Source organism: Cyprinus carpio, unplaced genomic scaffold (assembly GCF_018340385.1).
Source record: "Cyprinus carpio isolate SPL01 unplaced genomic scaffold, ASM1834038v1 S000006749, whole genome shotgun sequence".
Taxonomy (NCBI): domain Eukaryota; kingdom Metazoa; phylum Chordata; class Actinopteri; order Cypriniformes; family Cyprinidae; genus Cyprinus; species Cyprinus carpio.
Window position 1 is genome coordinate 346,496 of NW_024879348.1, and position 26,831 is coordinate 373,326.

At 41.6% G+C, this 26,831-nt stretch overlaps 1 protein-coding gene across 1 annotated transcript; it reads right to left on the reverse strand.

The window, feature by feature from the left end:
- Positions 1-366: 366 nt before the first annotated feature.
- On the reverse strand, positions 367-26,831 carry LOC109111952 (histone-lysine N-methyltransferase ASH1L-like). Its single transcript, XM_042755793.1, has 26 exons — positions 26,791-26,831; positions 26,364-26,460; positions 22,179-22,976; positions 17,130-21,459; positions 14,772-15,495; positions 13,114-13,287; positions 12,928-13,022; positions 12,483-12,556; positions 12,001-12,046; positions 11,683-11,791; positions 11,397-11,603; positions 10,348-10,494; positions 9,192-9,300; positions 8,612-8,773; positions 8,436-8,506; positions 8,056-8,228; positions 7,792-7,944; positions 7,254-7,308; positions 6,888-7,020; positions 6,028-6,297; positions 4,770-4,856; positions 4,478-4,568; positions 3,836-3,974; positions 1,399-1,574; positions 1,085-1,257; positions 367-783 (listed from the first exon to the last, which is right to left on the reverse strand). The coding sequence occupies exons 3-26, from the start codon at positions 22,761-22,763 to the stop codon at positions 367-369; spliced, it is 8,700 nt and encodes a 2,899-aa protein (XP_042611727.1). The 5' UTR covers positions 22,764-22,976; positions 26,364-26,460; positions 26,791-26,831.

Below are 26,831 nucleotides of genomic sequence, written 5' to 3' on the forward strand. Positions count from 1 at the left end.
CCAAATTCACACTTATAATAAAAAAATAAAAAAATAATAATCTGTGATATAAATGTAATATAGTTTGCATAATTAGCTAATTATTTGAACACCATTCAGTAAACTTCTTTTCAAATAAATCCTCTCTCCTTTCAAAAGAGCATTTAGCATTTGTGTTTGGAGCAACAAAGAATGAGACTCAATGAGAAAAATGAAGCCATACAATAAAGAGGATTTTACAACATCATCAAAAATGCAACTAAGGAATGCAATGTAACTAAAGCCTTTTGGTTAAATAAATATTTGGTCTCTTACCATTCTTGCTGGGCGCCCGGTGCAGCAGGTCGAGCAGAATTTGTTCAATCTCTCTCTCTGTGCTTCCCTTCTTCAGGATGGCAATAGATGAAGAGGTGAAGAGGAGAGTGAGGAAGAGCAAGGGGCATCCAATGCATCCCGCGCTCCTCCACCTCCTCCTTTCTCTCGGGAGGCCTCGTCCGTCTCTCTCCTCTCTTCACCCTCCTCTTCTTCATCTATGTCTTCCTCCTCCCCACCTGTCCTCCTTTCCTGTGACGTGGAGAGCTGGGGAACAGGGGCGCTGGAGTCCTCCTGAGTGGTCTCCATCTCTCCCTCCGCTCCTCTCCCCTCCATCCCCTCGTCCCCATCTCTCGAGAAGCCAGCAGGCAGCCGGTCACATGACGCGCTGGGGGAGGGCTCTTCATCACAGGTTGATGCACCTTTGGGCCGCTCGCTCTTCCAGGCAGAGCGGCCGCCGTTCCTCTTGTAGTTATCCGGCACATAGTGAGGCTATAGAGAGAGAGAAAAAAAGAAAAGAAAAAGTGTGAGTGTGAGTGGAAGAAAACTGGCATACTTTACCATACTGACCCGAATATAAGAATGTTTTTTTTCTTGGAAATACATCTGAAAAATTGTCCTCATTTGTAAGTTGGTAAAAAGCGTCTGCTAAATGACTAAATGTACATGTAATTGTAGATATTACGTTATATGTTGTCATGCAAAAAATATATCTTCTTGGGTTCTAAAAATCCTTATTTTTTCACGTCTTTTACTCAGTTTTGTGAGATTCCTAGCTTATACAACTACTCACTGAGAAGTCCCTCTTCGGTGTCAGTCTTTTGGGGAAGTGGTTGAACGCATAGGGCTTGGTGCACACTGGGTACCGGTTTGCGGTTGGATCTTGTAGAAACAGGTGTGCTGATTTATCCAGCCGGTAGTCGCAGATGTAAACGTCCTGTTCCTTTACCCCCTTTCGGAACGACCCTGAATCCATTAGCGAGAGCATCAGGCATTAGCATGCAAAGCGTATGGTGGTTTTCAGCATGTAACACCTGGTTCAGTGCATTTCTTGGATCTCACTGTTGATTTGTTTATGTAAAACTTTTGTATGTGTGAATGTCTCACCCTTGCAGTACGTATACAGGTCCAACACACAGCATGTTCCCACCACCGCCTCCAGCGGTATGATCTCATACAGAGGCACTCGGAACAACTCGTTATGATAGAAGCGGCGGCGGGAAGGAGAGTGGTGCGTCTCATGGGGACGGAAGTAGTGATGACCAAAGGCAAACCTCTCACCTCTAAAGAGAGAGAAAGTGAGCCGAGATCAAATCTAACGTCCATGCATTTTTTATTAAAGAAACAAGCATTGGCAAGGATTTAGTGAAGACATATTCCTTTCAAACAATCCCACATCTACAACCAGAAGCTTTTGACAGGAGAGGAAAGACCTTTGTTTAAGCTTGAGCCTAACCTTTACACTGAACATTAGGATGATAGCAATGTTGTTCCATGGTCAACAGGAATGTCGATGCTTAATTCTGAATCAAGAGTGTAAATAAGTACTGAATACGAACGAGATATGTAATGGAGGGCAAGGGCATTTTAACAATTTAACAAACTTCATTATCCAAAATGAGTCGACATAAGTAAAGTTGAAGTTGTATTCTACTTTAATTCAATTCAATTCCATTCAACTTTATTCTGTTTAAGTTTATTTAACTTTGGAACATTCATTTCATGGATTTGTGCTACTGTCTTCACACACAGACGAAACTTACTAGAGAAGTATGAAGTGTTTGCATAATATACCTCTGTAAATAAAATACAATATAAAATTCACGTCTCGCCCACTTTAACGCCCTTTTGAATGTAACGTGTACGTTCCCTTGGAACTGGAAATCATGGCGGAATTACATGTAAATTCCACTTCGCAGGGCACTTTATGCAGCACTTTTGAATTCTGCCTGAACGAGAGATCTCCTTACTGAAGTGAAAGTGTTGACTGGTTGTCACTATCTCTCGAACAAATCACGCTGGTGGTCTCCACTAAATTCGGGGAAACCCTTCAGCTCGAGGAGCCCTCTCGAACGCCATTCTCCGTGCATTGGTAGCCCCACGGGATCGCTATATCTTTTGGCGCCGGGCTGCAAATTTAACCACCTGTAACTCCCGAACCCCGGGGGCTATCGACGTTGGGGGTGGTCTCATTTGAAAGAGGGCCTTTAGATGTACAATCAATTCGCATTCGAGAGGGTTCCTTGAGCTGAAGGGATCCCCCGAATTTGGTGCAGATTTGCTTTGCCATTACGGCGATATGGCCGTTCAAATTTTCAATGGCTTTCCCTAGACTTAAGCTTTAAAGCGTTTCATCCAGGTCCAGTAGCAAACAATGGAGCGCGCTCTGCTGGACAAACTAATTACACCATTTCAAAGCATTTTATCTGCGTTATATATTGTTGCATAAAAAAAAAAAAATTATATATACCAATCAGCGACAGCCTCATATCGGCCGATAATATTGGCCGATAATATTGGCAAATGATATATCGATCGGGCTCTAGATAGTCCATGTGACATCAGTGGCTCAACCTTAATATTACGAAGCTAGAAGAAAAATAATGACTTTATTCAACAATTCCTTCTCTTCCTCCTTCTCTTCCTGTCCTGTTAGCGTTAGCAAGCACCAAACCACCAAACTTTGCAGTCGTGGTACTCTATTCAACAATTCCTTCTTTGCCACATGTTCATGAGGGTACCACGATGCAAGCGTTTGGTGCTGCTGACGCAGGAAATTGTTGAATAAAGTCATTATTTTTGTTTTCTTTGCGGACAAAAAGTATTCTTGTAGATTCATAATATGAGGCTTGAACCAATGATGTCACATGGACTTTTTTAACGATGTGCTTACTACCTTTCTGTGCCTTGAACTTGGTAGTTGCGTTGCTGTCTATGGGGGGTCAGAAAGCTCTTGGAATTCATAAAAAATATCGTAATCTTAGGGGGCAGCTGTGGCCTAATGGTTAGAGAATCGGACTTGTAACCTGAAGGCCGCAGGTTCGAGTCTCAGTGCCGGCAGGAGTTGTAGGTGGGGGAGTGAATGAACAGTGCTCTTTCTCCCTCAATAACCATGGCTGAAGTGCCCTTGAGCACGGTACTGAACCCCCAATTGCTCCCCAGGTGCTGGATATATAGCTGCCCACTGTTCCGGGTGTGTGTTCACAAGTGTGTGTGTGTGTGTGTGTGTGTGTGTGTGTGTGTGTGTTCCTTACTGCTGTGTGTGTGCACACTTGGATTGGTTAAATGCAGAGCAATTTCGAGTATGGGTTACCATACTTGCCAAAAGTCACAACTTTCACTTTCTTTTTTGAATTTGTGTTCCAAAGATGAACAAAGGTCTTACAGGGCTTGTAACGACAATGAGAGTAATTAATTACAGAATATTCATTTTTGGGTGAACTAGCTGTTAATCCTATCAATACCTTAATTTTAACACCTTACTAAGTATTAATAAGCAGCAAATTTAGAATTTATTGAGTGTAATAAGTGTAGTGAATCTCACTTTTCATTTTTCCAGAGTTTCTCAATACGGAAGATGTCCAGTTTGTCTCTGTTGATATGAGACAGGAGACGGTATGACTGACGCACCGGCTGGCCTTCTGTAGTGCGTCTGCTGTCTCTCATGAGGTACACACAGTCACCTGCAAGAGCCACACACAAACATAAATAAACCTAAACATATTAGAGCCAAAATAAAAGTTTTTAAAAATATGTTTGAAAATTGTCTCATGCTCACCAAGACTGCATATATTTGATCAAAAGCACAGTAATATTGTGAAATATTATTACAATTTTAAATAACTGTTTTTTATTTAAATTTAATATTATAATATTTAAATATTACAAATTGCCACTCAAGAAACATTTCTTCTGATCAATAGTTGTACTGCTTAATATCAATAGTTGTAAACAGTTGTACTGCTTATTACTTTTTGGGGATTCATTGATAAACAGAAAGTTCAAAATCAGAAATATAAATTGAAATATAAATATCTTTGTCTTTTATCTATATAATGTGTCAATGCTGAACAAAAGTATTAATTTATTTAAAAAAAATAAATAAATACTGACCCTAAACTTTAGAACAGTAGTGCAGATTTCATTTCACAAACACACACACACACACACACACACACACACGTACCCTGATGCAATAGTAAGTCATCACGAAGCAGGCATATATAATAGATGGATCCTGACTGGGCATAACTGGGTTGGGGCACCATTGGGACCTCCTGTTGAAACATGACAAGAAATGCATAAAAGACAAACACCCAAACAAAGCTTTCAAAAGTTCCAAACTTCCTGAATGACGAAGTAGATCTTATCCTGGGCTGACCTTTAAAATGTTGTGATAAGAGACCATATGTCCGTGCTAAACATAGTCAGAGAGGAAGAAAGAATTGTAAAGTTACACAGACTGAAAGGTCACATACCCTGTCCACTGGACGAGGGTCACACTGCTCACAGAGATAATGCTCCACGTCGGCCTCCAATCGCATACAATCACAGTGCTGCCACACCTGGACAGGACAGGAACAGAGAGATAGATACGATTACCTTTACTTCCCCCCCAATTACACATGGTTTCAAATCAATACACAACACATTACACAAACAACATGAATAATGATAGAATAATGAATAATTCAATTAATATATTAGCCTGTGGTTTTTATTGGTACCCAAAACTAAAAGTACGGAATATATTTTTTTGGTAACTGAAATGAAGTAGAAATAAAAGAAACTATAAATAATAAAAAAAAAACAAAAATGGAAATAAAAAATAAATCTTTACAAACAAACCTAAATAAAAATAAATTTAGACTTACTAAAAAAAATAAAACTAAAAATAAAAAAAAAAAAAAAAAAAAAAAGCTAAGTCGAAATATTAAATAAAAAATAAAAAAAATAAAAAAATCACATAGCAAATTTAGACATGGTTAACTGGTAGAGATTTTGGACTATTGTCTCTATCGTGGTTACACGCTTATGTAACGTTGTGGTTGCTGTGTCGCTGAATGTTAGCGAAAAATTAATGTTTGCATGCGTTTTTAAGCATTGCATTTTTAAATTTCACAAACAAGTTATTTTAAGCCCTTGAATTGCAATCAGCAGCAAAAAAGAACTAATTTCACTTCATGCACACGCTGTCTGAGAGACTGTTTCTGAGTGCTGCGTCAGAGAGGGGCGCGCGCACATGAATACAGCGCTCATAGAGCACAGGTGTACTGAACAAGTGTTTTTTTTTTTGAATAAACACACTTATATATGACAAAATGCCCATCTTTGCAAGTATCTTCATAAACACAATAGGTCTTAAGTGAAGCGAACAGCTGTGAAAGAAAACATGTAAAAGTATATTGGATTCAGGCAGCTCTTAAAATGACAGCAGTCTAATATTCCTGCTGCCTGTCATTCACGTTAATCAAACAAAAGAGAAAATCTCTCTCACTGCTCTTGACTTATCACTTCTGTAACTAATAAAAAGAGATATATATAGTCAAAAGACTGTATTCCCAAGCCTCTTTAATATTCATTTACCTAGATATGAAATCTGATCACTCCTTGCCAATTTTACAGTCTACCGGGTAAAAATCTTTAGTTTGGTCACTCTGAAGAGAAATGCCATAGAGCTCTCCTAAACAGGGGGATTAGGGATTCAAATCCCTAATCTTAAGTATGAGCACATACCATGCACTTCTCACACTGGATCATGAGCCCCTCATCCTTGTACATGCCACAGATGCAGCGGATCACATCATCGTCTTTGTCATGGTTGCCTCCTCCATCATGGTGATGGTGGGTGTGGTCTCTCTCCAGCGAATCAGAGCTGTCGGCCTCACTGGCCGTCTCGCCCACAATCTCATCAATCTGAACAGCAGCCTCATGACGTGCACCGTAGTACGCCTTCCTCAGCCGGCACACATCACGACCCACAGCAGACTTACGGCCGTAATATTTCTGTTGAGAATAAGAAAAAGTACAAGACAAATTAAGGAATGTAATGCAGAATATGCCAGAGAAGATACTTTGAAGTGATTTCGAAATGTCCAATTAACTGTAAAAATATAAGATAGTCATCTTTGTCCTTATTCTTTAATATTTCTTAATAATTTTTATAATCTCTCACTGCTCTTGACAAAATCACTTTTGTAACTTTAATAAAAAAATAAATTAATTTACACAGTGAAGAATATGCAGTGTTTTTATACATTTGATTTCTTTATACAATGTGATATTTCTTATTTATTTGTTCTACTGTAGTTTTTTTTTTTGTTCTATTGCTTGTAATTAGTTTCTTATTCTTATTTTAAATCGCTGACTGTTTACTTCAGTAAGCTTTTTGTTTTAGAATAGGCTAATATTAGTTTTTTTTTGTGATACTGAAACTGGTCACAAGAATTGTGAAATTTCCATAGCATCAAACTTTTTGATACCGTAAAGACCTTATTTAAAGCAAAAATAACTATATTTTGATATATTGTTACAATGAAATAAAATTACTCATATCCCTATTTAAGAGCAATGAGTATAAGAGAAGTGGGACTAACCTCAGCATTACGAAACACTTTCAGCATGTCCGAATCAAACGCCTCGACGGTTTTTAGTGTCCCAGTGAGGATCTGCTTCTCTATAGTACTGAGATCTAGCGGATCGGTGACCTTCTCATAGTACTGTACGTTCCTGTTGTTGCATATGGACAAATCACAAAAAGTAAGTATTGCCATGAAGGATGAAGATGTTACAGTGACCATAAGACACATCTTTGATTGTTCTCACTGCACTTATTATTACCTCATAATGTTATAATAACCATATCTGCAGGTCACTGACAACCTTTGTAGATCCTTAAACTTCACCAAATATTATATTTATATAGTAAAAAATCTGTACTAAGAACATTATATTGTTCTCACCTCTTCCTAGAAGGCAGGTTAAGCAGCGGAGCAGCAAGAGTCTGACCAGATGAATCTAAAGAACAAGAAAGCAACTGATTATGTGAGAATGCATGTCATATACAGTGTGTTTAATTTAAAGTAAGTCTCATGACACTCAGTAAAACAAAAATGCACTACAATAAGACAGAAACTAGAATCAACATTCTAGATGAAATCAAAATCAAAGCTTTTGCAGGATCACATAACAAACTAATTGAATTTTGCATAACTAAATCATTTAAAATGAGATTTCCATCAAAACAAGTAATGAGTGTCAGCACTTGGTAATACGTTCACAACCGATTGCAGTCTAGACAACCGACTGTCTCACAAACTACAAATGTCAAAATCAATGTCTACACCATGATTACAACCTTTGCTTCTTGCTTTGCATAATAAATATTAATTATTATGCAGTCATTAAAGTGACTGCCAACAATAAGATCAATAGCAAATACTGCTGTTTGTTTTTTTTAAGTATGATAGTGTTTGTGTGAATGAATTAGTGTCTGTTTACCCTTGTAGCTTGTGATCATGTCACATATCTCCTTGAAGATGTGTGCCAGGCGTGCAGTGCGTGTAACTTCCGTGTTCTCCTCGGCTGCCGCAAGTCTGCGTGTGCGCACAGAGCGTGACGTCTGCAGCGCTGAGAACTGAGTCAGAAATACATCTGGAAAAAAGCAACACTCAATGCTAATCGTCCAACATTTACCTGAAGACTCAAAGCAGAATAATGCCAAACTTGAGATCAAGTTGATGAATTGTGCACGTCCACACACACCTGACTTGATGTTGCCATCATCGCGGATGACTCCTCCCCAGCGTGTGTAAAGAGACAGACCACTGTTCTCCCTCTCTCGCTCTCTCTCGCCCTCTCGCTTCAGAAGTTCCTGTTTCTCCCGCATCTTCTCCCAATTCCGCAGCAGGAACACTCGATGTTTCAGCACAAAGTTCCTAAATTAAACAAGAAACCAGCTGAGGATGTCTGAGTGTGAGAGATCGGTCTATTATTTCAGAGGTCGTTTCTTATAAAGTCACTCCGTTTATTTCAATGTGCCAAATGTAAAATTAAATTATGACTGTTTTTGTTACAAAAACATCCTTGACTGGTAAAGAGTGTAAAATATGACCCTTTAAAACCAGTGTGTGATGGCATCCTACCTCTCTCTGTTTGACATAGGCTTCATTAAAAGGTGCTGGTAAAACTTGCTACTGTCACTGGACTCTTCCTCCTTAAAGGTCCGATAAAAAATAATGGTTTTGCATTAGGAAAATGTTGTACTTGCAGCTAGTGTAGCCAATAGTAGTGCATCATTACTGAATGAACTGTGTCATACCCGTTTCTTCAGTGAGTGCTTGGACTTGCGTTTCTCTTTCAGTCTTCCCAGCCTCCGGGCTCCGCCCCCTGATCCGCCCCCTTTCCCAGGCAGCCCATTGATTCGCTGGCTTTTGCCGCCAATGATGCCACGGCAACCCTCTGAGCCACACTTGCAGACTTGCTGCATAGCAACAAGAGCAGAGAAAAACATTATCATTTGGCAAGCAAGAGGAAAATGTTAAACATCTACTACAGGTCCAATCCACCAGCATATCAAAAACCTGATGTTAAAGTGTTAAAAAAAAAACTATCAGAGGTAATCATCCTTGTTAATGTGAAATATTAAATAAACAAATAAAAATAAAAGCTTACAAAAAAAAAAAAAAAAAAAAAAAATCTCAAGTCTTCTAAACTCTGGCTGAAATTATTAAGTGGCTATGAGTGACTGAATCAACACCACCGATCTGGACGAATGAAGTACAAGCATCCGCTACAAAACACAGCTGCATACATACACACTGTGCACATGTATGTACATGCTTCAGACAGGCACGTTCCTGACATGAAGGATACGGGTGGCTGCAACTCTTCCAGCGTACCTGTTCTTCTGTGTTGAAGGAGTGGAAGTTGTAGTCATATGTCAGCTCTGTTCCGCTGTTGATGTCTTTCAAAGCAAACAGACCAACACGGTACACTCCATTCACCGACCTGAAAGAAAGACAGACAGACAGGCTGATGATTTAAACTCAACTCAACCTTAGTCAAGTTTCTAAAGCAATAATACAGATTGCTGCGGAGCACCACTACTCCAGTCTCCAGTGTCACATGATCCTTCAGGAATCATTCTAATATCCTGTTTTCTTGCTCAGGAAACACTGAAAACAGTTGTGCTGCTTAATATTTCTGTGGAAACCGTGATGCATTTTTTCAGGACTCCTCAATGAATACAAAACCCAATAGAACAGGATTTATTTGAAATGTAATTTTTTGCAACAGTGTAAACATCTACTGTCACTTTTGATCAATTTCCTTGTCTGTCTTACTGTTTTAATATATTGTAGCTACGATGCATATAAATGTTGAGCCTTGAAAGCAAATGAACTCAAGCGACAAAGCATTCTGGACTTAATATTGAACAACTAGGCTGAGTTGTACATTATGCAATAAGGTAGAATGAGGCCATTTTGCCACAGATGTGGGGTGTGTGGGTGTGCTCTAACAGCTAACCACTGGGCAGCACAGCTGTGTCCCCCACCCTAAAACACAAGCTACAGATAATCGCTCTTCTGTGACAAGATGGATGATCTGCCACCATCCAGCCTACAAGCTCAGTTTTTAATGTGTGTATGTGTGTGTGAAAGAGAAAAACGTAGACAAGAGCCAGAGATGGAAGAGATTAAATTTTTCTGTGGACTATGTGTGAACACCAACGCCTAATGTGTGTGTAATTGTGTTACGGTACCAAGCAGATGTTGGTCACTGCCCTGGATCTTGAGTTCACAATCTTGTTGTTAATATATAATCCTTCAGACAGCAGTGACCTCTTCCTCTTTAATTTGTTCAACATGACTATGGTTTGCTCATAATACAGCAATTTCTAAAGGATAAAGTCATTGCTCACTCAGTACTTGTGGTCGTCCACGTCCCCAGTGACTCATCGTTAAAAATGACCTTTCTGATTCAGAACATCAGAAGCTGATGGAATTTTATTACCGTACTCCTTCAGTGACTCATCAACGGTTTTATTTCACTCACCATTTCTGCATCTCACAGTTGGGCTCGCAGCTGTGGTTGACAAAGCGAGCCTCGTTGCCCATGCGGTAGCTGTCGATGACCATGCCGCTGTCCAGGTTCAGACAGTAGTGGCCGCTGTGGGAGAAGTACTGCTCCATCATGCGACTCCTAAACACAAAACAGACTTGCTGAATATATGATAATATTCTTCAGAATAGCAGATCAAACATTCAATCAAGTATAACTAAACTAAAAGCCTTTCCCGATCTTGCCCTCCTCTCTCGCTCTACCACTTCGCTTCCTGTCAACTCTAAACTGTGCTATCATCATGAAGTCAAAAACGCAAAAAAAAATTAAAAATTTATTTAAAAAAATAACAATGCTATAAATAAGTTCAGTTTCTTGCACAGACCAATCGTTTTGCTTCATAAGACCTGACAACAACTGGATCTTAAATGTTGTTTATTTTGCTCAAATAGAGTTATAAAAAGTGTATTATCCAGGCTAGATCAGCCGGTGCGCATGCACTGTCCTAAGCGCACGTCTCAGAATGCTGACTTGTTTCTATAGCAACCGCGACTTCTAATGGCAGCTGCAGTGATGCGGTGACTTTTAAATGTTTTAAATGCTTATATCTTTGTGCAATTTTGTGCTTAGTTTTAAATCAACACTAATAATTAAATTTAATTAAATTTTTTATTTTTTTAAGATATTGTATTTCTAGCTGAATTAAACATCAGATATGTTCCAATGGTTTGCGATTCTGTAGATGTGATTTTGCTCTGAATTTGTGGCAGTATTCTGCTTAAAAAAAAAAAAGAGAAAAAAAAAAAATGTATATATATATATATATATATATATATATATATATATATATATATATATATATATATACTCAGTGCAACATAAAACTGAAAAAAAAAAAAAATACAACAAACAAATTTAATTCCTGAAAAGGTTTATACATTGCATTTTGAGCTTCACATTAAATTGGAATTAACCAAACTGTTGCATGTTAAAACTAATTGAAGTATCTCTCTCTTCATGTTTAAAGCCAAAATGAGGCTAACCTGAATTCCTGTTCGCTGACCACCTCTCCCAAGTACTCGATGATGAATTGGCCGGAACGTAGGGGTTGCTTGGTTCGAATCCCCCAGCCCTTCCCTTCAGCCCGGAAGCGCTCGAGGCACTGCACCCACTCATGCCTTTGGATACGCTGGTTATCACACTGGTCATCACATGGACATGTGCTTGGAGAACACTCAGCAAAGATCATCCTGAGGCAGACGGAGATAAGAAAACCATGGGATCCACAGCTGCACTAATGGGTAAGCTGGGAAGAAGTACGCCTCTTACCTGTTTAGACAGTCATCCTGACAGCCCTTCTCACTGTGGTCTTCAGGCAGCCTGCAGTTACAGGTAGTGGCTTCGTAGCCAGAAAGAGGCTTCACATCCACATAGACATCTAAGAGGGAAAATATGAATGCATTCGTTTCAAACATTTGCAAACATGCAAAACACAAAGTGTACAAAAATGAGAGCAGGATAGTCAGGAAGTAATCTGCAACTCCCAGTCCTGTCAAATCAGTATATTTATGGAAAGACAAGCATGTTCTGCTCTACAGAGTTGTTGAGCTTATGGGTAGTGACAAAAACTAATGAAAATCTCCTTACTGGATCTGATCTTCTTGTAGAGAGGCACATCAGGTCTCTTGTAGAGCTACAAAGAACAAAGATGTATCCTTAGGTACATGGATTAAACTACTTCAAATCAGTTTAGATATTAAAACTTGTTTTCAGAAAATACATCCTGTAGTAAATTTATTGATATTACCCCTTTGGCAAAATATTTTTCATAAAGTAGCATAAACCTTACTACATTTTGTTAGATTTATGCTTATACCAGGGGGAAAAGCATTTGCCAATGGAGGGAAGAAAAATGAACTTAATAAAATATATATACTTTGAAAACTTAATAATAAACTTAATAATAAAGATGATAATATTATTATCCTACAAATAAATGTATCTTGTTTAAATTATGTTTATTGGAAACCAAGACCAAAATACTGATTAATAAAACGATTTTGTAGCAAAAAACATAAATGACAAATGCAGCTGTCAACTCAGAGAAAGATGTGGTTTTAAGGAGTTACCTGATCATGTTTCCAAAGCCACAGGATGTCATAAGGCAGCTGGAAATCAACGCGTTTCTGTCTCAAGTATTTCCCTGGACAAACACCGAAGACAAATAGCAGTTATTAATTCAATCTCTTTGTCCTTTCACTTGAGGCTGCGCCATTCCAATATTGAATCAACTAATCACCTCATAACTCATAAACCATAATTAATCAGCCTGATTGCCCATGGGGCCATACATAATGAACTGGTTAGAAATGACAATAAAAACTGTATACCAGCAAGTCCACAAGCTTACTCGTTGAAATAATAGTTCTTTAAAACCGTTATGTTGAAAAATTAATCCTAAATCAAACTGTCTACCAAACTGCAATTAGATACAGAGCTAAATTAAGTGATGCATGTCAAAATCTGCAGATTATTACAACACAACTGCAAGCTAAGGTTAAATGAAAAACTCACCAACATGAATGGGGGCAGGAAAAAGGCCATACTCATGTTCACCTGGAGTGTATTCTAACTTCTCCTTCTTTAGCTGTAGTAGCTGACTGCGAGGACTGATAGGGAAATGGAGACAGGTTAAGTTTATTTTCCGGGTATGTGAATGTTAGATAATAAGACGGGCTTGATGAATCTGTTCATCCTTACTCATCAGTCTTGTACACATCAGAGTAAAGCCCAGCCTTTTGAAACTTCTTTTTGGGTGGTCTAGCAACTCTCTTCTCCCGCTGACTGGTCACTGTTGGGTTTGGGGCTTGCTCCACCGAAGTAGGGCCTGTGCGCTCTGGGGAGGATTGGCCATCAGGTTTTCCCTCCAGAGCGCTGCAAAGAAAAGCAGTAATTTATTATGAGATTAACCCCCGGTTTCACCGACAAGGCTTAAGGCTGATTTATACTTCTGCATCGTAGCTACATCGTAGGTAGTGCGTAGCACACATAGTCTATGCCGTAGGCTGACGTGCAAAAATCTAACAGCGCGTCAATTCTACGCGGACAGCAAGCGCTGTGATTGGTCTGCTACAATCCCTCCCTCCGTATGTGCTTGAGTTTTGTGTGTGTTTATGTGCACTTTAATACATTTTAATGTTACACCTTCTTATATAAAATAAAACAAAGCAAAGAACAAGCGTTTTTTCATTTATTATACTACGTAGCATTATACATCAGTAGTTGTCTGCGACAAACAATGTTGATCTACCGTGGTACAAGTCCTTGTGGAGACTGAAAGAATGCCATATCTTCTCCTGTTCCGTTTTTGTCTCCTTTTGTAGGTTTAAATAATGATTTAATGATTTGATATTTATTTGCCGCCGTCACGGCTATAATGATTCTCCGACGAGCCGCTTCTTCTTCGTCTTTTGTCGTGGTACTGCGGGTTACACCAGCAACATTCCCGTGGACATTGCATACTAGTGGTTTGCACGTGTACTGCACGTCGATGCAGACAACAATGCAGAAATATAAATGAAAACTGACGCATAGCCTACGGCGTAAAGACTACGGCGTAGGTCCGATGCAGAAATATAAATCAGCCTCTAATGCTAGTCCCAGAAGAAAATGTAATTCTGAGCTGTTACAACTGAAAGAAATTTGCACTGACTGATCTTAAAATGTATCAGTGCCTTTGTTTTGACTTAAGATGCATACCAGTAATGTTTTTTTCAAAGGCATGTCAAAAAAATTTAACTCAAATGTCCTAATTAAACTATGGCCTAATCCTGGCTTAGTCTAAGCCCTGTCTGTGAAACTGGGCCTAAGACTTTTGTGGTGTTTAAGTCAACATTAAATTGATTTGACCATTACAGCAGCATTAAAGGTGTGGAGGAATGTAAAAAGGAATGTAAAATTTGATTTTACAGAAGCTTATGGAGGCAGAGATGTTTTAAGGGACAAAAACTGGTTGATTTTGATTTCATGTTGATTTTAAACAGGTTTTGGAGATGTCACGCGATGTATAATATTTATGCTGATCCCTGTTCATTCAAAGCCATTACTCCAGTCTTCAGTGTAAATTAATACTTGAGAAACCATTCTAATATGGTGATATGGTTCTCAATTACGTATTATCAATATTGAAAACAGTTGTACAACTTGTGGAAACCGAAATAATCTTAATACAAAAATTCTATAAATAAAAAGTTCAAAAGAATGGAATTTATTTGAAATCTTTTTATAACATAAATGTCTTTACTGTCACTTTTGATCAATTTAATGCATCCTTGCTGAATAAAAGTATTAATTTCTTCCAAAAAAAAAAAAAAAAAAAACCATACATTTTGAACAGTTGCATATTTTGCACCACATACCTGCGAAAACAATGCATTTCCTCTTGCGTCAACCATCCCCTCCCTCCTTCTGTTCTAGCTCTTGCCATCACATCTTCCTCTCTAGCAGCTGGTCGTTCTTCTTCTTCCTCTCCCTCTCTTTCCTCCGCCGGTTCCTCTTCTTCTTCATCGCCTCCTTCTGTCTCCCTTTCCCAGCGTTTTCTCTTGCCTCCCTTTCTGCGCTGACTCTGTATTACAGACTCAATGACGTCAACCACGGTGTCTCCCTCCCAAAGCCCACTTCCTCTGTGCCTTTCAGGTAAAGGGTGGTTCTCTTGTTCAGAAGTCTGTGGTGGGGGCGACGGGGAAGGCGAGGGTAGCGGGTGCTTGCGGGGACGGCCCGGACCTCGTTTTTTCACCATGTTGTTTCCTGTGCGTGCTTGCCTCTGGAGCTTCTTTGCACGAAGGATCTTGTTGACATGATGCAGGTTGTTTTTGGGAGGGGGCCGATGGGAGTGATGCGAAGGTGGGGAGTCACGACAGCATGCAGGCTGGGAGGAGCACGTGGAGGGACTAGCCTGGCGGCTGGAGGGCCGGAGAGCTGAGCCGCTTCCAGGCTGGTCAAGAGTGCAGTGAGAAAGGCAAGAGGCAGAGTGTGAGAGGGATAGGGGAGGGTGGTGGTGATGGTGGTGCCGATGATGGGGACCCTCAGAAACCTCAGGAACAATGGATTGGCCAACTCGGTTATGTGTGCCAGACACATTTCCTGTGATATTAAAACAAGAGGTGGGTTGAGTAGCTGAAAAACTAAGCAAATTAGAACAACAATTAACAGAAGTCTCCCCATTGCCCAACATCCCACGTGTAATGTGTGTAACACAATGTAAAACCTTTAAAAAATAAAATTAAAAAAGGCAAAAAGACTGAAAAAAAAAAAAAAAAAAAATCAAATCAAATAAAACTTGGTGTTTACCAAAGAACTGTTAGCAGCATGTATTACTGACTGGACATTTTTTTATTAGCAGGTGAATAACAGAAAGGGGAGTTGAGGAGATAAATTGGATTATAGATTGTGTAGAAAAGATACTCATCTCCTAATAGCCAAATTCTGATGTGGCTGAAAATAGCTGCCTCACAGATTCAGCAAAAAACCAGCTACATGTGTTCATGTGTGCAGGGGCTCATTAAATGTGTTCCCCTTTATCCTCCATTATCCCTTTAATTAACTTACTCTCAGTCTAACTCACTTTTCAACACAGTCTAGTCTATTATGTTCTCTTCATCTTATCTTTCCATCAGTCAAAACCATCCTTCCATATCTTTCTATTTCATTGTATTTTTTTTCCACAATTTCTCCATGTAAGACGTATTACAAGTTGGGGTTTAATACTTATGGTTAGCGCTTTGCTGAAATCACATCATAATGACTGCCTTAGCAAGCACCACTACATATGTGCACCAATTCATCAATCAACACTTCCTTCCAATCATAATCACATCTATATTCACAGTCTTAGTCTTATTCTTGTTTTTTATCAGCCCCATTTTTCTCCAGCACTTAATCCTCCTCTTTTACTCTCTCATCAGTTTCTTGCTCTCGCTGCTACAGTGAATTAATGGTGCAGTCAATGACCGTTGGATGACCTCATGTCCTGAGCTCTAATCCTGGATTACATACTACACTTTGCCATCTCACTAGGGACCCTCTATGCATGGGCACATATACACAAACACACTGTCCACCCATCCCAGCATGACTGAGAGCCTGCTCTATTATGAAAACTGCTCCGTTTCACCTTGTTCAGCACTGTAACATTTGAGCAGGTGTGTGTATGTGTGAAGAAATTTTGCCTATTTGGAATCCCACAGCTGTTGGAGTGCAGAAGAAATAATGCTGGAACTAGCCATTAGTAGATTAGGTAGTATAATGTAGGACCTTTAACGACAAGCTGCAACTTCAACCAGTCTCATATCAATCGCTTTAAACAAACCATGCAAAATGTTTTTGATTTGATGAGCTGGCCCTGAAATCAATTCCGAACACTGACAGGAAGTACTGGAAAAGAATCATAAATTTGTGGCATGCACTGAAGCAAGTGGCCTCCAATAAAATTTTAGCACAGTATTATGGAGGACGCTGAGGTAAAACTATATTTGGAGAGTGACTACATTTCACTGCATTAATTCTGCAACCTTCACAATGTCAAACTAAATTTGGGTCACCTCAGGAAGCTCAAGCCCAGATTTGCATTCCGCTGTTTGACAACAACATGTAAAAAAATGTAAGGACATTACTGAACAGAGCATGGTTGTAATGTAAACCGTTACCGTTGCACATACGTACTGCATGTCCAGTAACCTTCACAATATCAGCATTAGTTTGTAAGATTTCTCACTTACCCATCTCTCTTCGTTCTGCAGATGTGGAACGATCCCTTCTCACTGTCCGATCCAACCGTGACCGACTAGGGCTCTCTGATGTTCCACCTTTTTTGCTGCGACTCCCTTTGAGGGAGGTTCGAGATAGTGCAGATGTGAACAAGTTGGTGTGGTGGCTGGTATCTGCCTCCTCAATAGGGGAGGCAGCATCTTCTTCATCACTCTCTGAGCACTCGACTGTATTTTGCACAAGTCCTTCACAGAATGCACCAGACCCAGAAAGGGATTGGTTTCTAGAGAGTTTGGAGTAATCTGTTTCAGAACTTCCCATCCTGAACCAAGAGTCAACTGGATGATGCCCCCGACTCACGCTGCCCAAAGACAGTCGCGAAGGCCCCAGACAAGACATAGAAGCTTCTTTTCGCTTGTACCGTTCTGCTGAAGATGAGGAGGAAGAGGAAGGGGAGTTGGCAGAAGCTGCCTGTTTGTTAGCACTGGAGTCAGCAGAGCCATCTCGGCCAAACCTGCAACGCTGCAGGGACTCTACACTCCCTCGCTCACCTCTTCCGACCCCCAACCCCTCACCTCCTCCACTTCTGCCTCCAATGCTACCTACAACTCCACCAACATCATCACCCTCTTCTTCCCCACAGCGATCACGGTGCTTGTGCCTATGCTTGTGTTTGTGGTGCCAGCCAAATGACAGCTCGGACGACATTGCAGGATAGAGTACTGATGAACGACCACCACCTAGATACTTATGTTTCTTCTTGTGAAATTTTGAAGGGTTGAGAAGCAAGTGAGAGGGGTGATGATGATGGACATAAGAAGGGGGCGGAGGTGGAGGAAAAGAAGGGGAATGAACGTGGTGGGATGGGCCAGAGTGGGGAGCCTGGTGATGGGGGTGGGGGTACAGGGCACTTGCTGGGGTATAACCACGATAGTAGCCAAGTCCCAATGGGGCAGAAGAGTATGGTACACCGTAAGAAGGGTGATAGAAACCTCCGCTGGAGAGGGGAAAACCTAAACCAGGTACAAAAGGTACTTCTGATATAGATTCTCTGAGCTTAGGTGGTCGCCCTCTTTTTTTTTTAAGATCTGGCTTACGGACATAATGAAGTGAATCACATGGGTAGGCTGGGTGGGGTGAATAATATCCACTAAAATTGATCCTGAAGATTGTGGGCAAGAGGTCTCTATGTAGATAGTGATGTGGTGGGGGATTGGTTCCACCTCCAAGGCTGCTGCTGGCTCTGGCACTTCCCAAGGCAGACCCACGGCCTGGGCCTGCTGCCCCAGCACCCAGACCCAAACTGCTACCCAAACGAAGTGTAGGTGTGCGATGACCAATTCGTATTTCACTGAGCTGCACACAGATCTCATCCAAATCAGCCAAAAAGTCTGGGTCTTGCCGACGTGACCGCAGCTGCAGATACTTCTTCTTGCGTTTGCGCTTTTGCCTTTTCAGTTTGTCATAGCTAGGGCAGCCATGTCCACGTCGTTTGCACTTATGCTTGTGCTTCTCTTTATGTCCAACCAAAGCAGGAGATGGGGCAGCTGGGTGCGGTCTTCTTGTATCAGGTGATGCCCTTGCTCCAAGTGGGGAGGGTGTAGGTGAGGGATGTTCCAAGTGAACTGAAGATGAGTGCCTCCTTCTACCTCTCGAAGAAAGCCCCATTCCAGCTCCCATGGCTGGACCTATGACACCAGGCATTAAGAGTCCACTTGCCATACCCTGCGAGACCCCTACACCAGCTAAGCCACTTGCACTACCAGCCTTTTCCCCACGGTCTGAGGTGCTGTTGTTGTCTGTCCCAATGCCACTGTCACTGGGTACCGTCTCTTCGCTGTGGGATTCACTGACTGGGGAAGGTGTGGCCTCCTTCAGCTCACTAAGAGGAGCAGGAGACGTGGGCAATAGTGGCCTTGGAGGAGAAAACTTTTGATAATGGTAGTTCTGCCGGTAGTGGTGGTGGTGATGGTGGTAACCCCGGCAAGAAGATTTCTTTTGAGATGGGTTTGCTGTGGATGATGAGGAGCTTGCTACAGTGCGAGCAGAGGGGGCTGAAAAAGTAGGTGGGGGAAAGGAGAATGAGTGGTGGCCCTGATGGGAATGGCTGCAGTGTGGGTGGGATGAGAAATGCACTGAGCCAGGCTCAACAAAACTAGCATCACTAATGGGACTCTGGCCCCCACTTGACTGCGAGAGTGATGGGGAAGGGAACACCTCAGATGGAGGCAACTGGTGTTGCAAGGTCTGTGACTGGTGATGATGGTGTGGGGAAGAAGTGTTTGGTGATAAGAAAGGTTCAGGAGGGGGAGTTGGGGCACCTGGGGAGGGATTAGCTGATGTTTTTGGCTTACGACCCCTCCTTTTACCCATATATATTGTCCCCTTTTTGCTAACATTGATCTGGGGTCCTGATTTGCCCCCAAATGTAGCAGCAAGTGATGATAAAGACCGTGGTTTTGTAGCAGCCCCAGCCCCCGGCGCTCCGCTGTTTCTGGAGCTTTCCTGCTCAGTCCCTGGTTTCGGCCCAAGCAGTATCTGGCTCAGAAGCCTCTTCCGTTTTACTGTCTTCATTTTATTAATCTTGCCTATAATCGTCTTCATAATGAGCTGCCCATTGCCCTTATTACGAAAAGGTTTTTCACCTACTGAAGTATCCCCTGACTCAGGAGCAAGTGTTGGGGGCTGGGTTTCTTGTGGAAGGTTTGGTGGCGAACGCTTGGGTCGCCCTCGCTTTCTTTGCATGGGTTTAGGTGGATTAAAGTCCACTTCAGGGTGCAAAACAGGGGGATCCTGCTCTTCCTTAGATTTGAACAGACTGGAGTAGACTTTTGAGGGTACCAGTTTGTTTGGGGTGTGGCCACGTGCTGGTGCATCTAACCGAGGCATTTTGGACTTAGGCCGTCCCCTCTTCTTGGGTGAAGAATCAAAAAATTCTGAAGCAACAGGGGACATGGAATTACCAGTGGGAGTCCATTCCACAGTTTGCCGAGTAGGGGATGAGGAGGAAAACACTGATGGCATTGGTTTCTGATGGTTAGAAGTAGCCTCATGTAATGTCTTGTGGGTGCGACTCACTGCCTTCGTCCAGCGAGGCCGTCGTCCTCGCCGCTTCTTAAGAGGCTTTGAATCCTGCTCAGTTGGTGATGCAGGAGATAGAGCCCCAGTGTCGTCGCACAGTGGTGGTGGGCTCCTGCTGGCACCAGAAGGGTATGAAGGTGAATTAGTGCATTTGGTGGACTCAGCAGGACTTGGTACCCCACTAACACGACTTTCCTGATTGGGACTACGTTTGACTGGGCTTGAGCTCTTACCCCGCTCACTTCGAGGAGCTGGCAAAGAACACCTTTCTTTAGCATCTTGCTTCCCTGGCATTGCTGGTGTGGAGCCCTTACTTAAATCTCTGGGACTGTCCGTATCTTTGTCTCGGTCACGCTCTTTGTCTTTCTCAGTAAAGTCCTCTATTTGGGAGGGGCTTGCTCTAGGCCGTGAGGCTAGTGAGCCTGGCAAACCCATGTGACAGCCTGTACTTCCTATTCTTTCTAAGGAAGAGGATGGTGATGAAAGAGAAGCCGTGGAGGAAGAATGAGATGGGCAATGCCCAAGACGAGACTGAGATTTCATTCCATTGGTGGTACTGTTGTCAGTGCTATTACTTGTGGATGTTGTCGTCAAGCGACTACTATTTTGAGACAGTGCAGTACTAGTGGTGGTGGTTGTGCTGCTGTTGCTACTGGTGACCCCTTTTGAAATTCCATCTGATTCGTCTTTTCCAGAGGTGCCAGAAAATTTCTCCAGGATACTGTCCTTATTTTTGGACCCATAAGGGCGACCTGGAGGCCGTGAAACCGGGGGTGGTGGGGCAAGGTGAACCGCCCTGGAATAGGTGTTCCTATTAGCCATAGCCCGTTCAGGTCGCTGCAGATTAGAAATTAAGGGAGGCGAGCTACTGTGTGCTGGAGCTGGTGACACCTTCCGGACTTTTGGCTTAGGGCACTTTGAAGGCGGGCATGTAGCTATGAGCTGAGCAAGCTTCTCAGTTACTGTAGGAGTACCCCAGGCAGAAATTCCCCTTTCTTGTTCTTTCTGCCCCTCAGGAAAATTGTACTGAGGAGTTAAGATACCATCTGTTTTGGGGTCCTGTTGTGGTGTGGCAGCTGGGGGCATTGTTGGTGGCGATGGGGCAGGAGCAGAGTTGGTTTGTGGAACATGGTTTTTCTTTCCAGAGGAGGGTGATTTGCTTTCTGTCATGGGGCGATGAAGATTAAGGGGTCTCTCTGAAGACGCAACAGATTTTGCATCAGCCTTTCCCTCAGACTTACAGGCAAGTTTTGGAGGAGCCTATGCATATAAATAGAAGAAAACAATGAAAATAATTTTACATACCTCTAATTCAATGTAATATGAAAAATCATGGAACACAAAAAAATAATGATATATTGAAATAATGACAAAAGTGTGACAAAAATCCTTTTCACCTAGTTATTACCAAAATAGGCTTATCTAATTTTATGTTTATGCCACTGTTTATGGATTGAATTTTGGAACATTACTTGTTTTTTCCCTCCAAATCAATAAAACAGCATAATGATTTTATAGGGAGATGGGAGGAGAAAGGAAAGATGTGTGTGAAACAGAGGAGGGGAAAAGTTACAGCGAAATAGGGTTACAAGATATTATGGCATAAAATCAAGGCAAAGAAATTTGAAGAAACAAAAAAAGACTGAACAGCAGAGTGCCCTGGATCAGACAGAAAAGTATAGTTACAATACAGAGAAATGTGGAACAAACAAAAAATGCCAGAAAATTTATGTTTACATGACCGAAAGAGAGAAGAGTGAGAAAGAAAACATGGCAAGATTTGCAAAGCTTGTTTATCTGATGAAACCGCATTAGCTAAGTGAAAGGAAAGTAGAATAAGAGGGTCATTTGAGTTTGTCTAGACCTTTCAGTCGTGTCACTGTTGGGTTGCATGTTGTGTAATTTCATCTAATCTCTTTCTTTATTTACAATGTCTTAGACATCTAAGAAATGCTTTGTGAGAAGTTAAACAACCTTACCCTTTTTGCTGGAGCACTTCCATTCACAGGAGTGACTGGGCTGGTGGAAACGGGAGGAGGAAGAGAAGGTGAGGGAGATGCAGCAGCAGGAGCGCTAGATGATAGAGGTGCTCCTCGGCTGACAGAGGGGCTTTTCTCTCCTTCTTTTCCACGACCTGGGCTAGAAGTGTGGCTGCTCCCATCATTGACTCCGGCCCCACGATTAACACGCGCTCCACCTCGTCCTCCACTATGTCTTATAGTGGCTCGGAAGGCTGGGCGACACACATAGTTCTCCAGTATTTTAGGAGGCTTCTTCATGCGCTTGGCCTGTAGGCCTATCTTGAGCTTGACATTGCCCTCAGAGTAACTGGTTTCTTTGACCGAGAACTGAGTGGGTTGCTGCTGTTGCTGCTGCTGGTCACTTGTCCCACTTTCAGCACCGCAAGTTTCACTTTGTGCCCCATCTCTTGGTTTCTCTCGCTTTTTCTTTTCCTCTTCATCGTCCTTCTTTCCTCCTACTCCCTCTTTCTCGCGTTCTGCTGGAGGGGCGTTGGCAGGGAGCGGGGGTGGCGTAGAGGGTCCCCCCTGTGTCCTCTGATCCATTGGTGATTTTGGGAACAAGGGGGGCTTGAGTGGGACAGTATGTTCTCACTTGCAGGTATAGGCAGGTACTGGACAACTGTGCAGATGGCAGGTAGGAAAAAGGAAGTGGAATGGAGGGGAAGGGGAAGGGGGGAAAGCAGAGGTTGGAAAAAATCCTTGTTTGGTAGACGCAATGTCGTCCCTTCCCAAGTGCCCAGCCCTCTCACCTTCAAGCTGAGGAGATAAAGACAAGAGAGGGGGTGTTACGACCAAAAGACAAATTAGCCACACTTCTGAGACAGCCTTAACCTTTAATTTAATTATTAACACAGAATGGCTTTGCAAACATGGATCACCACCACAAATACGACTTTGAATGATCCAACTAAGGACACAGAAAGGCTAGTCACTAATATCCAAACGATCACATGCACAATTTTACAAGAATAATACTTTAAAAACAACAACAACAACAACAACAACAACATGTAAGATCGTGTAAACACATTTTACCAGATAAAATTCATAAACAATTTGACAAAAAGCATTTTTGTCCATCTGTTTTATTGGGCTCAGCACTTTAACCAGTAGACTAATTCAACGTTCCAATGCATCTGTTTACCTTTTCATCAAAACTGGAGATAAGGATTTCTAGTGTTAGCTATGTATGATAACACTGATTTTTGATAGTTATCAGCATTTTGTTGTACATGTAAACACTCAATGTTTCATTTCAAGGTGGCGTATCAACCACTTTTACACTACTTTTTTGAAGTCCAGCCCCAGTCCCATAATGACCAAGACCTTTTTGCAAAACATCACCTTGTATGCCACAGAAAGAAATTAGTCACAAGGACTTGAAATTATTTTGGAATATGAATTTTATGTGAACCAGCCTTTCAATATTCTTACAGCAATAAAGTTAACAAACAATTTTTTATTTTTTTTTTACAATCGCCTTTCTAATAAATTGACCTGGTTTATAAAAGGAATGCACAAAAAAAGTACTGGGGGCTTGACAAAAGTAACCTTATGCCCCTTACACACGTCCAAAACAAAGGGCCACTGAGTAATTTAGTACTGCACCGACCACAGGTGCTTTCTGAGGGTCAAGTCATTGAGAGGCGAGTCCGAGCAGTGACCTCAGCATAAAGGGCCCTCTGGGAGACAGAGGATCCAGTCACCTTACCGAGCCCTTTTATGACTGCCAATCAGAAAAGCGCAGAGTGAATGAAAGACCAGGAAAGAAAAGAAAAAACAGAGGGTAGAGCAACATAAGCGGACAGTTTCTTTACGCCCCGCTGAGAGCCAAGGTTTAAAGATTACACAAGTCTATTAAGAACGCCTAGGTCATTGGAACGCTACACGGCCGTTTAGCGCTCGGCACGAGAAAAAGCTCCAAGAGCCATTTTACGGAGTGTTGTTTCATTAGTGGTGGTCTTTTATATTGAGAAAGTCGTTTTCTGTGAAATCACCACAACTATAAACCACGCTCCAGAACTTGGAGTCCTGCCTTCCTTCTCTCTACTCCCACTTCTCACTGTTTACTATAATTACTCACCCCATTTCACTTAAACACGCCCTGTCTCTGCCATTCGCCCTTTCACGTTTCACACACGGCCATCCAAAAAATCACACCTCTCTTGTTCTCTGCACGACCTACCCTTTCACCCCCGTTCTGTCACTCTCTTCGTCCTCTCACTCATTCAGTCTCCCTCTAACACTCACTTGGAAATCCTAACAGTACAGCGGTCAAACTAGAGTCGTGGTGCTCCTGCTAATCGAAAACACATTACCCCAGCGCTCCCTCCCTCCATCTTTTTTCCCTGGTCCGTCCCTCCCTTAGTGACAATCATTCCCCTATTTCCTCAGTGCTCTGGGTTGTACTCCGCTTCTCTTTTCTGTGTTATTCGCTCTCTCTTCCCTCCTCTCTTTGCGGAAAAGATGCCAAATATAAATGCTACCTCGTATTGTAAAATGGCTGAGAGAAAAGTCTTGAGGGGAAAGCTGGACAAAGAATTGCAGCATGCTTTCGTTTGCAACAATCCAACACTTTAAGTTTGCATTTATGCATCTGAAGCAATGGGAATCGAACCCATGCTCTTGGCGTTGCAAGCATCATACGTCATACATACAAGTGTGTCCAGATATAGCAAATGTTTTCTTTGTGTAACATCAAAGTAAATTTATCAGCAAACAAAAAGGAAACGCTCAAGTCAGTGATTCTTCTGCTTCCTCCTCCATCCACGCTCCTTCAGCACCTGTCATTCACGACTCTTTAATCTATGCTTGTTTTGGCAGCACAGATACATACTATACTATCTCTGTGTATTTACACAGTCTTTCTTCTTCTATGAAATTACGTGCCCGCGTTTATTCTACGAGCACTGAAAGCCACAACCTCCAGCCAGCCAAAACACACTGCAGGACAAATTGGGAGGCAGTGAGAGTTGAGTTATAGTTTAGATTTAGTGAGCCTGAGGGTAACTAGATGGCAAGAAGAAAAAGCATTGGCAAACTACATCTAAAAACTATTAAAAATATGGTGTAGAGCCCTTACAGCAGACAAATAGCATCTCCTCTTTTTTTTTTTTTTTCACTCTTCCTTTTGGATGAAGTTATAGTTCGTCTATGCTTCTTCAAAACCAGCATTTAAGCTACAAGATCACATCATATTAAAGTTGCAATGAAACACAAGTAGCGATTCTTTTCTTCCATATTTTTTTTTTTAGAAAGTGAACTACTATTTTTTTTAGACATTTTTGTGATTACTTTTAACCAGCTGGTCTCAAAGTGATTTTTAGTGTAATTCATCATTTTAGTCTTTATTTTGAACGGTATACTTAAATATGGTGCATGTTCTCTCGGTCACAAAAAAATAAATAAATGCAACTTTAATTTATTCTCTCACCTAAAAATGCCATTCATATATTAAATGTCCCACTGTAAGCCAGGCAACGAGTGCATACATCTCCCAACGATTCATTTATCTACTAAGTTACAACATCCAGCTCGCAACTTCGCATCAGAAAGGACCACAAAACGAAACTAAACGCTCTAACACAAGATAAGCATTGTGATCTGCTATTAATCTGCACTCATATTTCAAACACAATGCGTCTTGGCTGGATCCTTTCCTACCACAAACTAAACGCCTCAAATCACGCCTTTCCACTCAAACAGCGGGAAGTTTAGTTCTGGTTTCCTTGACAGCGGTGTCAGAGGTCAAAGGTGGCTCAAAGGCTCCAGACACCACTTTCTACACTTCCCAAGACCTCTGCTCCAATGGGAAAAATATAACCGAGCAAAGGCGCGCGCAATTTGCACGTGCAACGAACCCTATTGTAAGCGAGGTTAACTGATGATGATGATGATCTACTCGCAGGTGCTACTAATGGTTAGTTTCTGTCAAATGAACACGTAACACTCAGTGCTCAAAACCGCAACATTTCCGAAACAGCATTATGTAAGTTACTATCGACAACCAACAAAGCTCTCGCGCTACATTTCATGCATCAAAACACTGCATTTTCCTCACTTGTTTTGACAGATGTCTTAGTAAACCAAGCACCTCGTTTAAAACAGCAGTTTAAATATGGAATTAATTAACAAGTTGCTCACCTTAACAGCGGTCCAGAACGGCGTTCACATACTTTGCGATCAAAGCCCTCCCTTCGTACGCAACAGCATGGTCGCTCGGATATTTATCCTGAATTCGCTGATGTCCCCACAAAAATAAAGCAAAAGGAAAACCGGTCACATTTCTCGAAAGAACATTCCAACCAATGCATGGCATAACAAAATATGAATCTAGTGTGTATATCCAGTCATCCCGCAAAAACAGAAAAAAGAGCTGTAACGATATTTTATCTCCGTGAGGCGCACTGGTCACGTTTTATGATCCCTAATATAGCTAGCATCGCTCGTTAGCAAAGAGCGTATCTTGAGCGTAACCTTAATTTGAACGGTGTGTCAAAACTAGACTGTATGAAACAATAACAGCAAGTTGTTAAACTGAGACTGTTACTAGAAAGGGATGTCAAAATACCTTGCAGCCTTTGCAATTTTGAAAGACATGTCTGTGAGCAA

Excerpts from the sequence above, each read along its gene's own strand:
- LOC109111952 (XM_042755793.1), bottom strand. The coding sequence starts at position 22,763 with ATGGATCAGAGGACACAGGGGGGACCCTCTACGCCACCCCCGCTCCCT. Across the intron at positions 12,047-12,482 it reads GGCTTTGGAAACATGATCAG|CTCTACAAGAGACCTGATGT; the intron begins GTAACTCCTTAA and ends TGTTCTTTGTAG. Across the intron at positions 10,495-11,396 it reads GTCAGCGAACAGGAATTCAG|GAGTCGCATGATGGAGCAGT; the intron begins GTTAGCCTCATT and ends TTTTGTGTTTAG.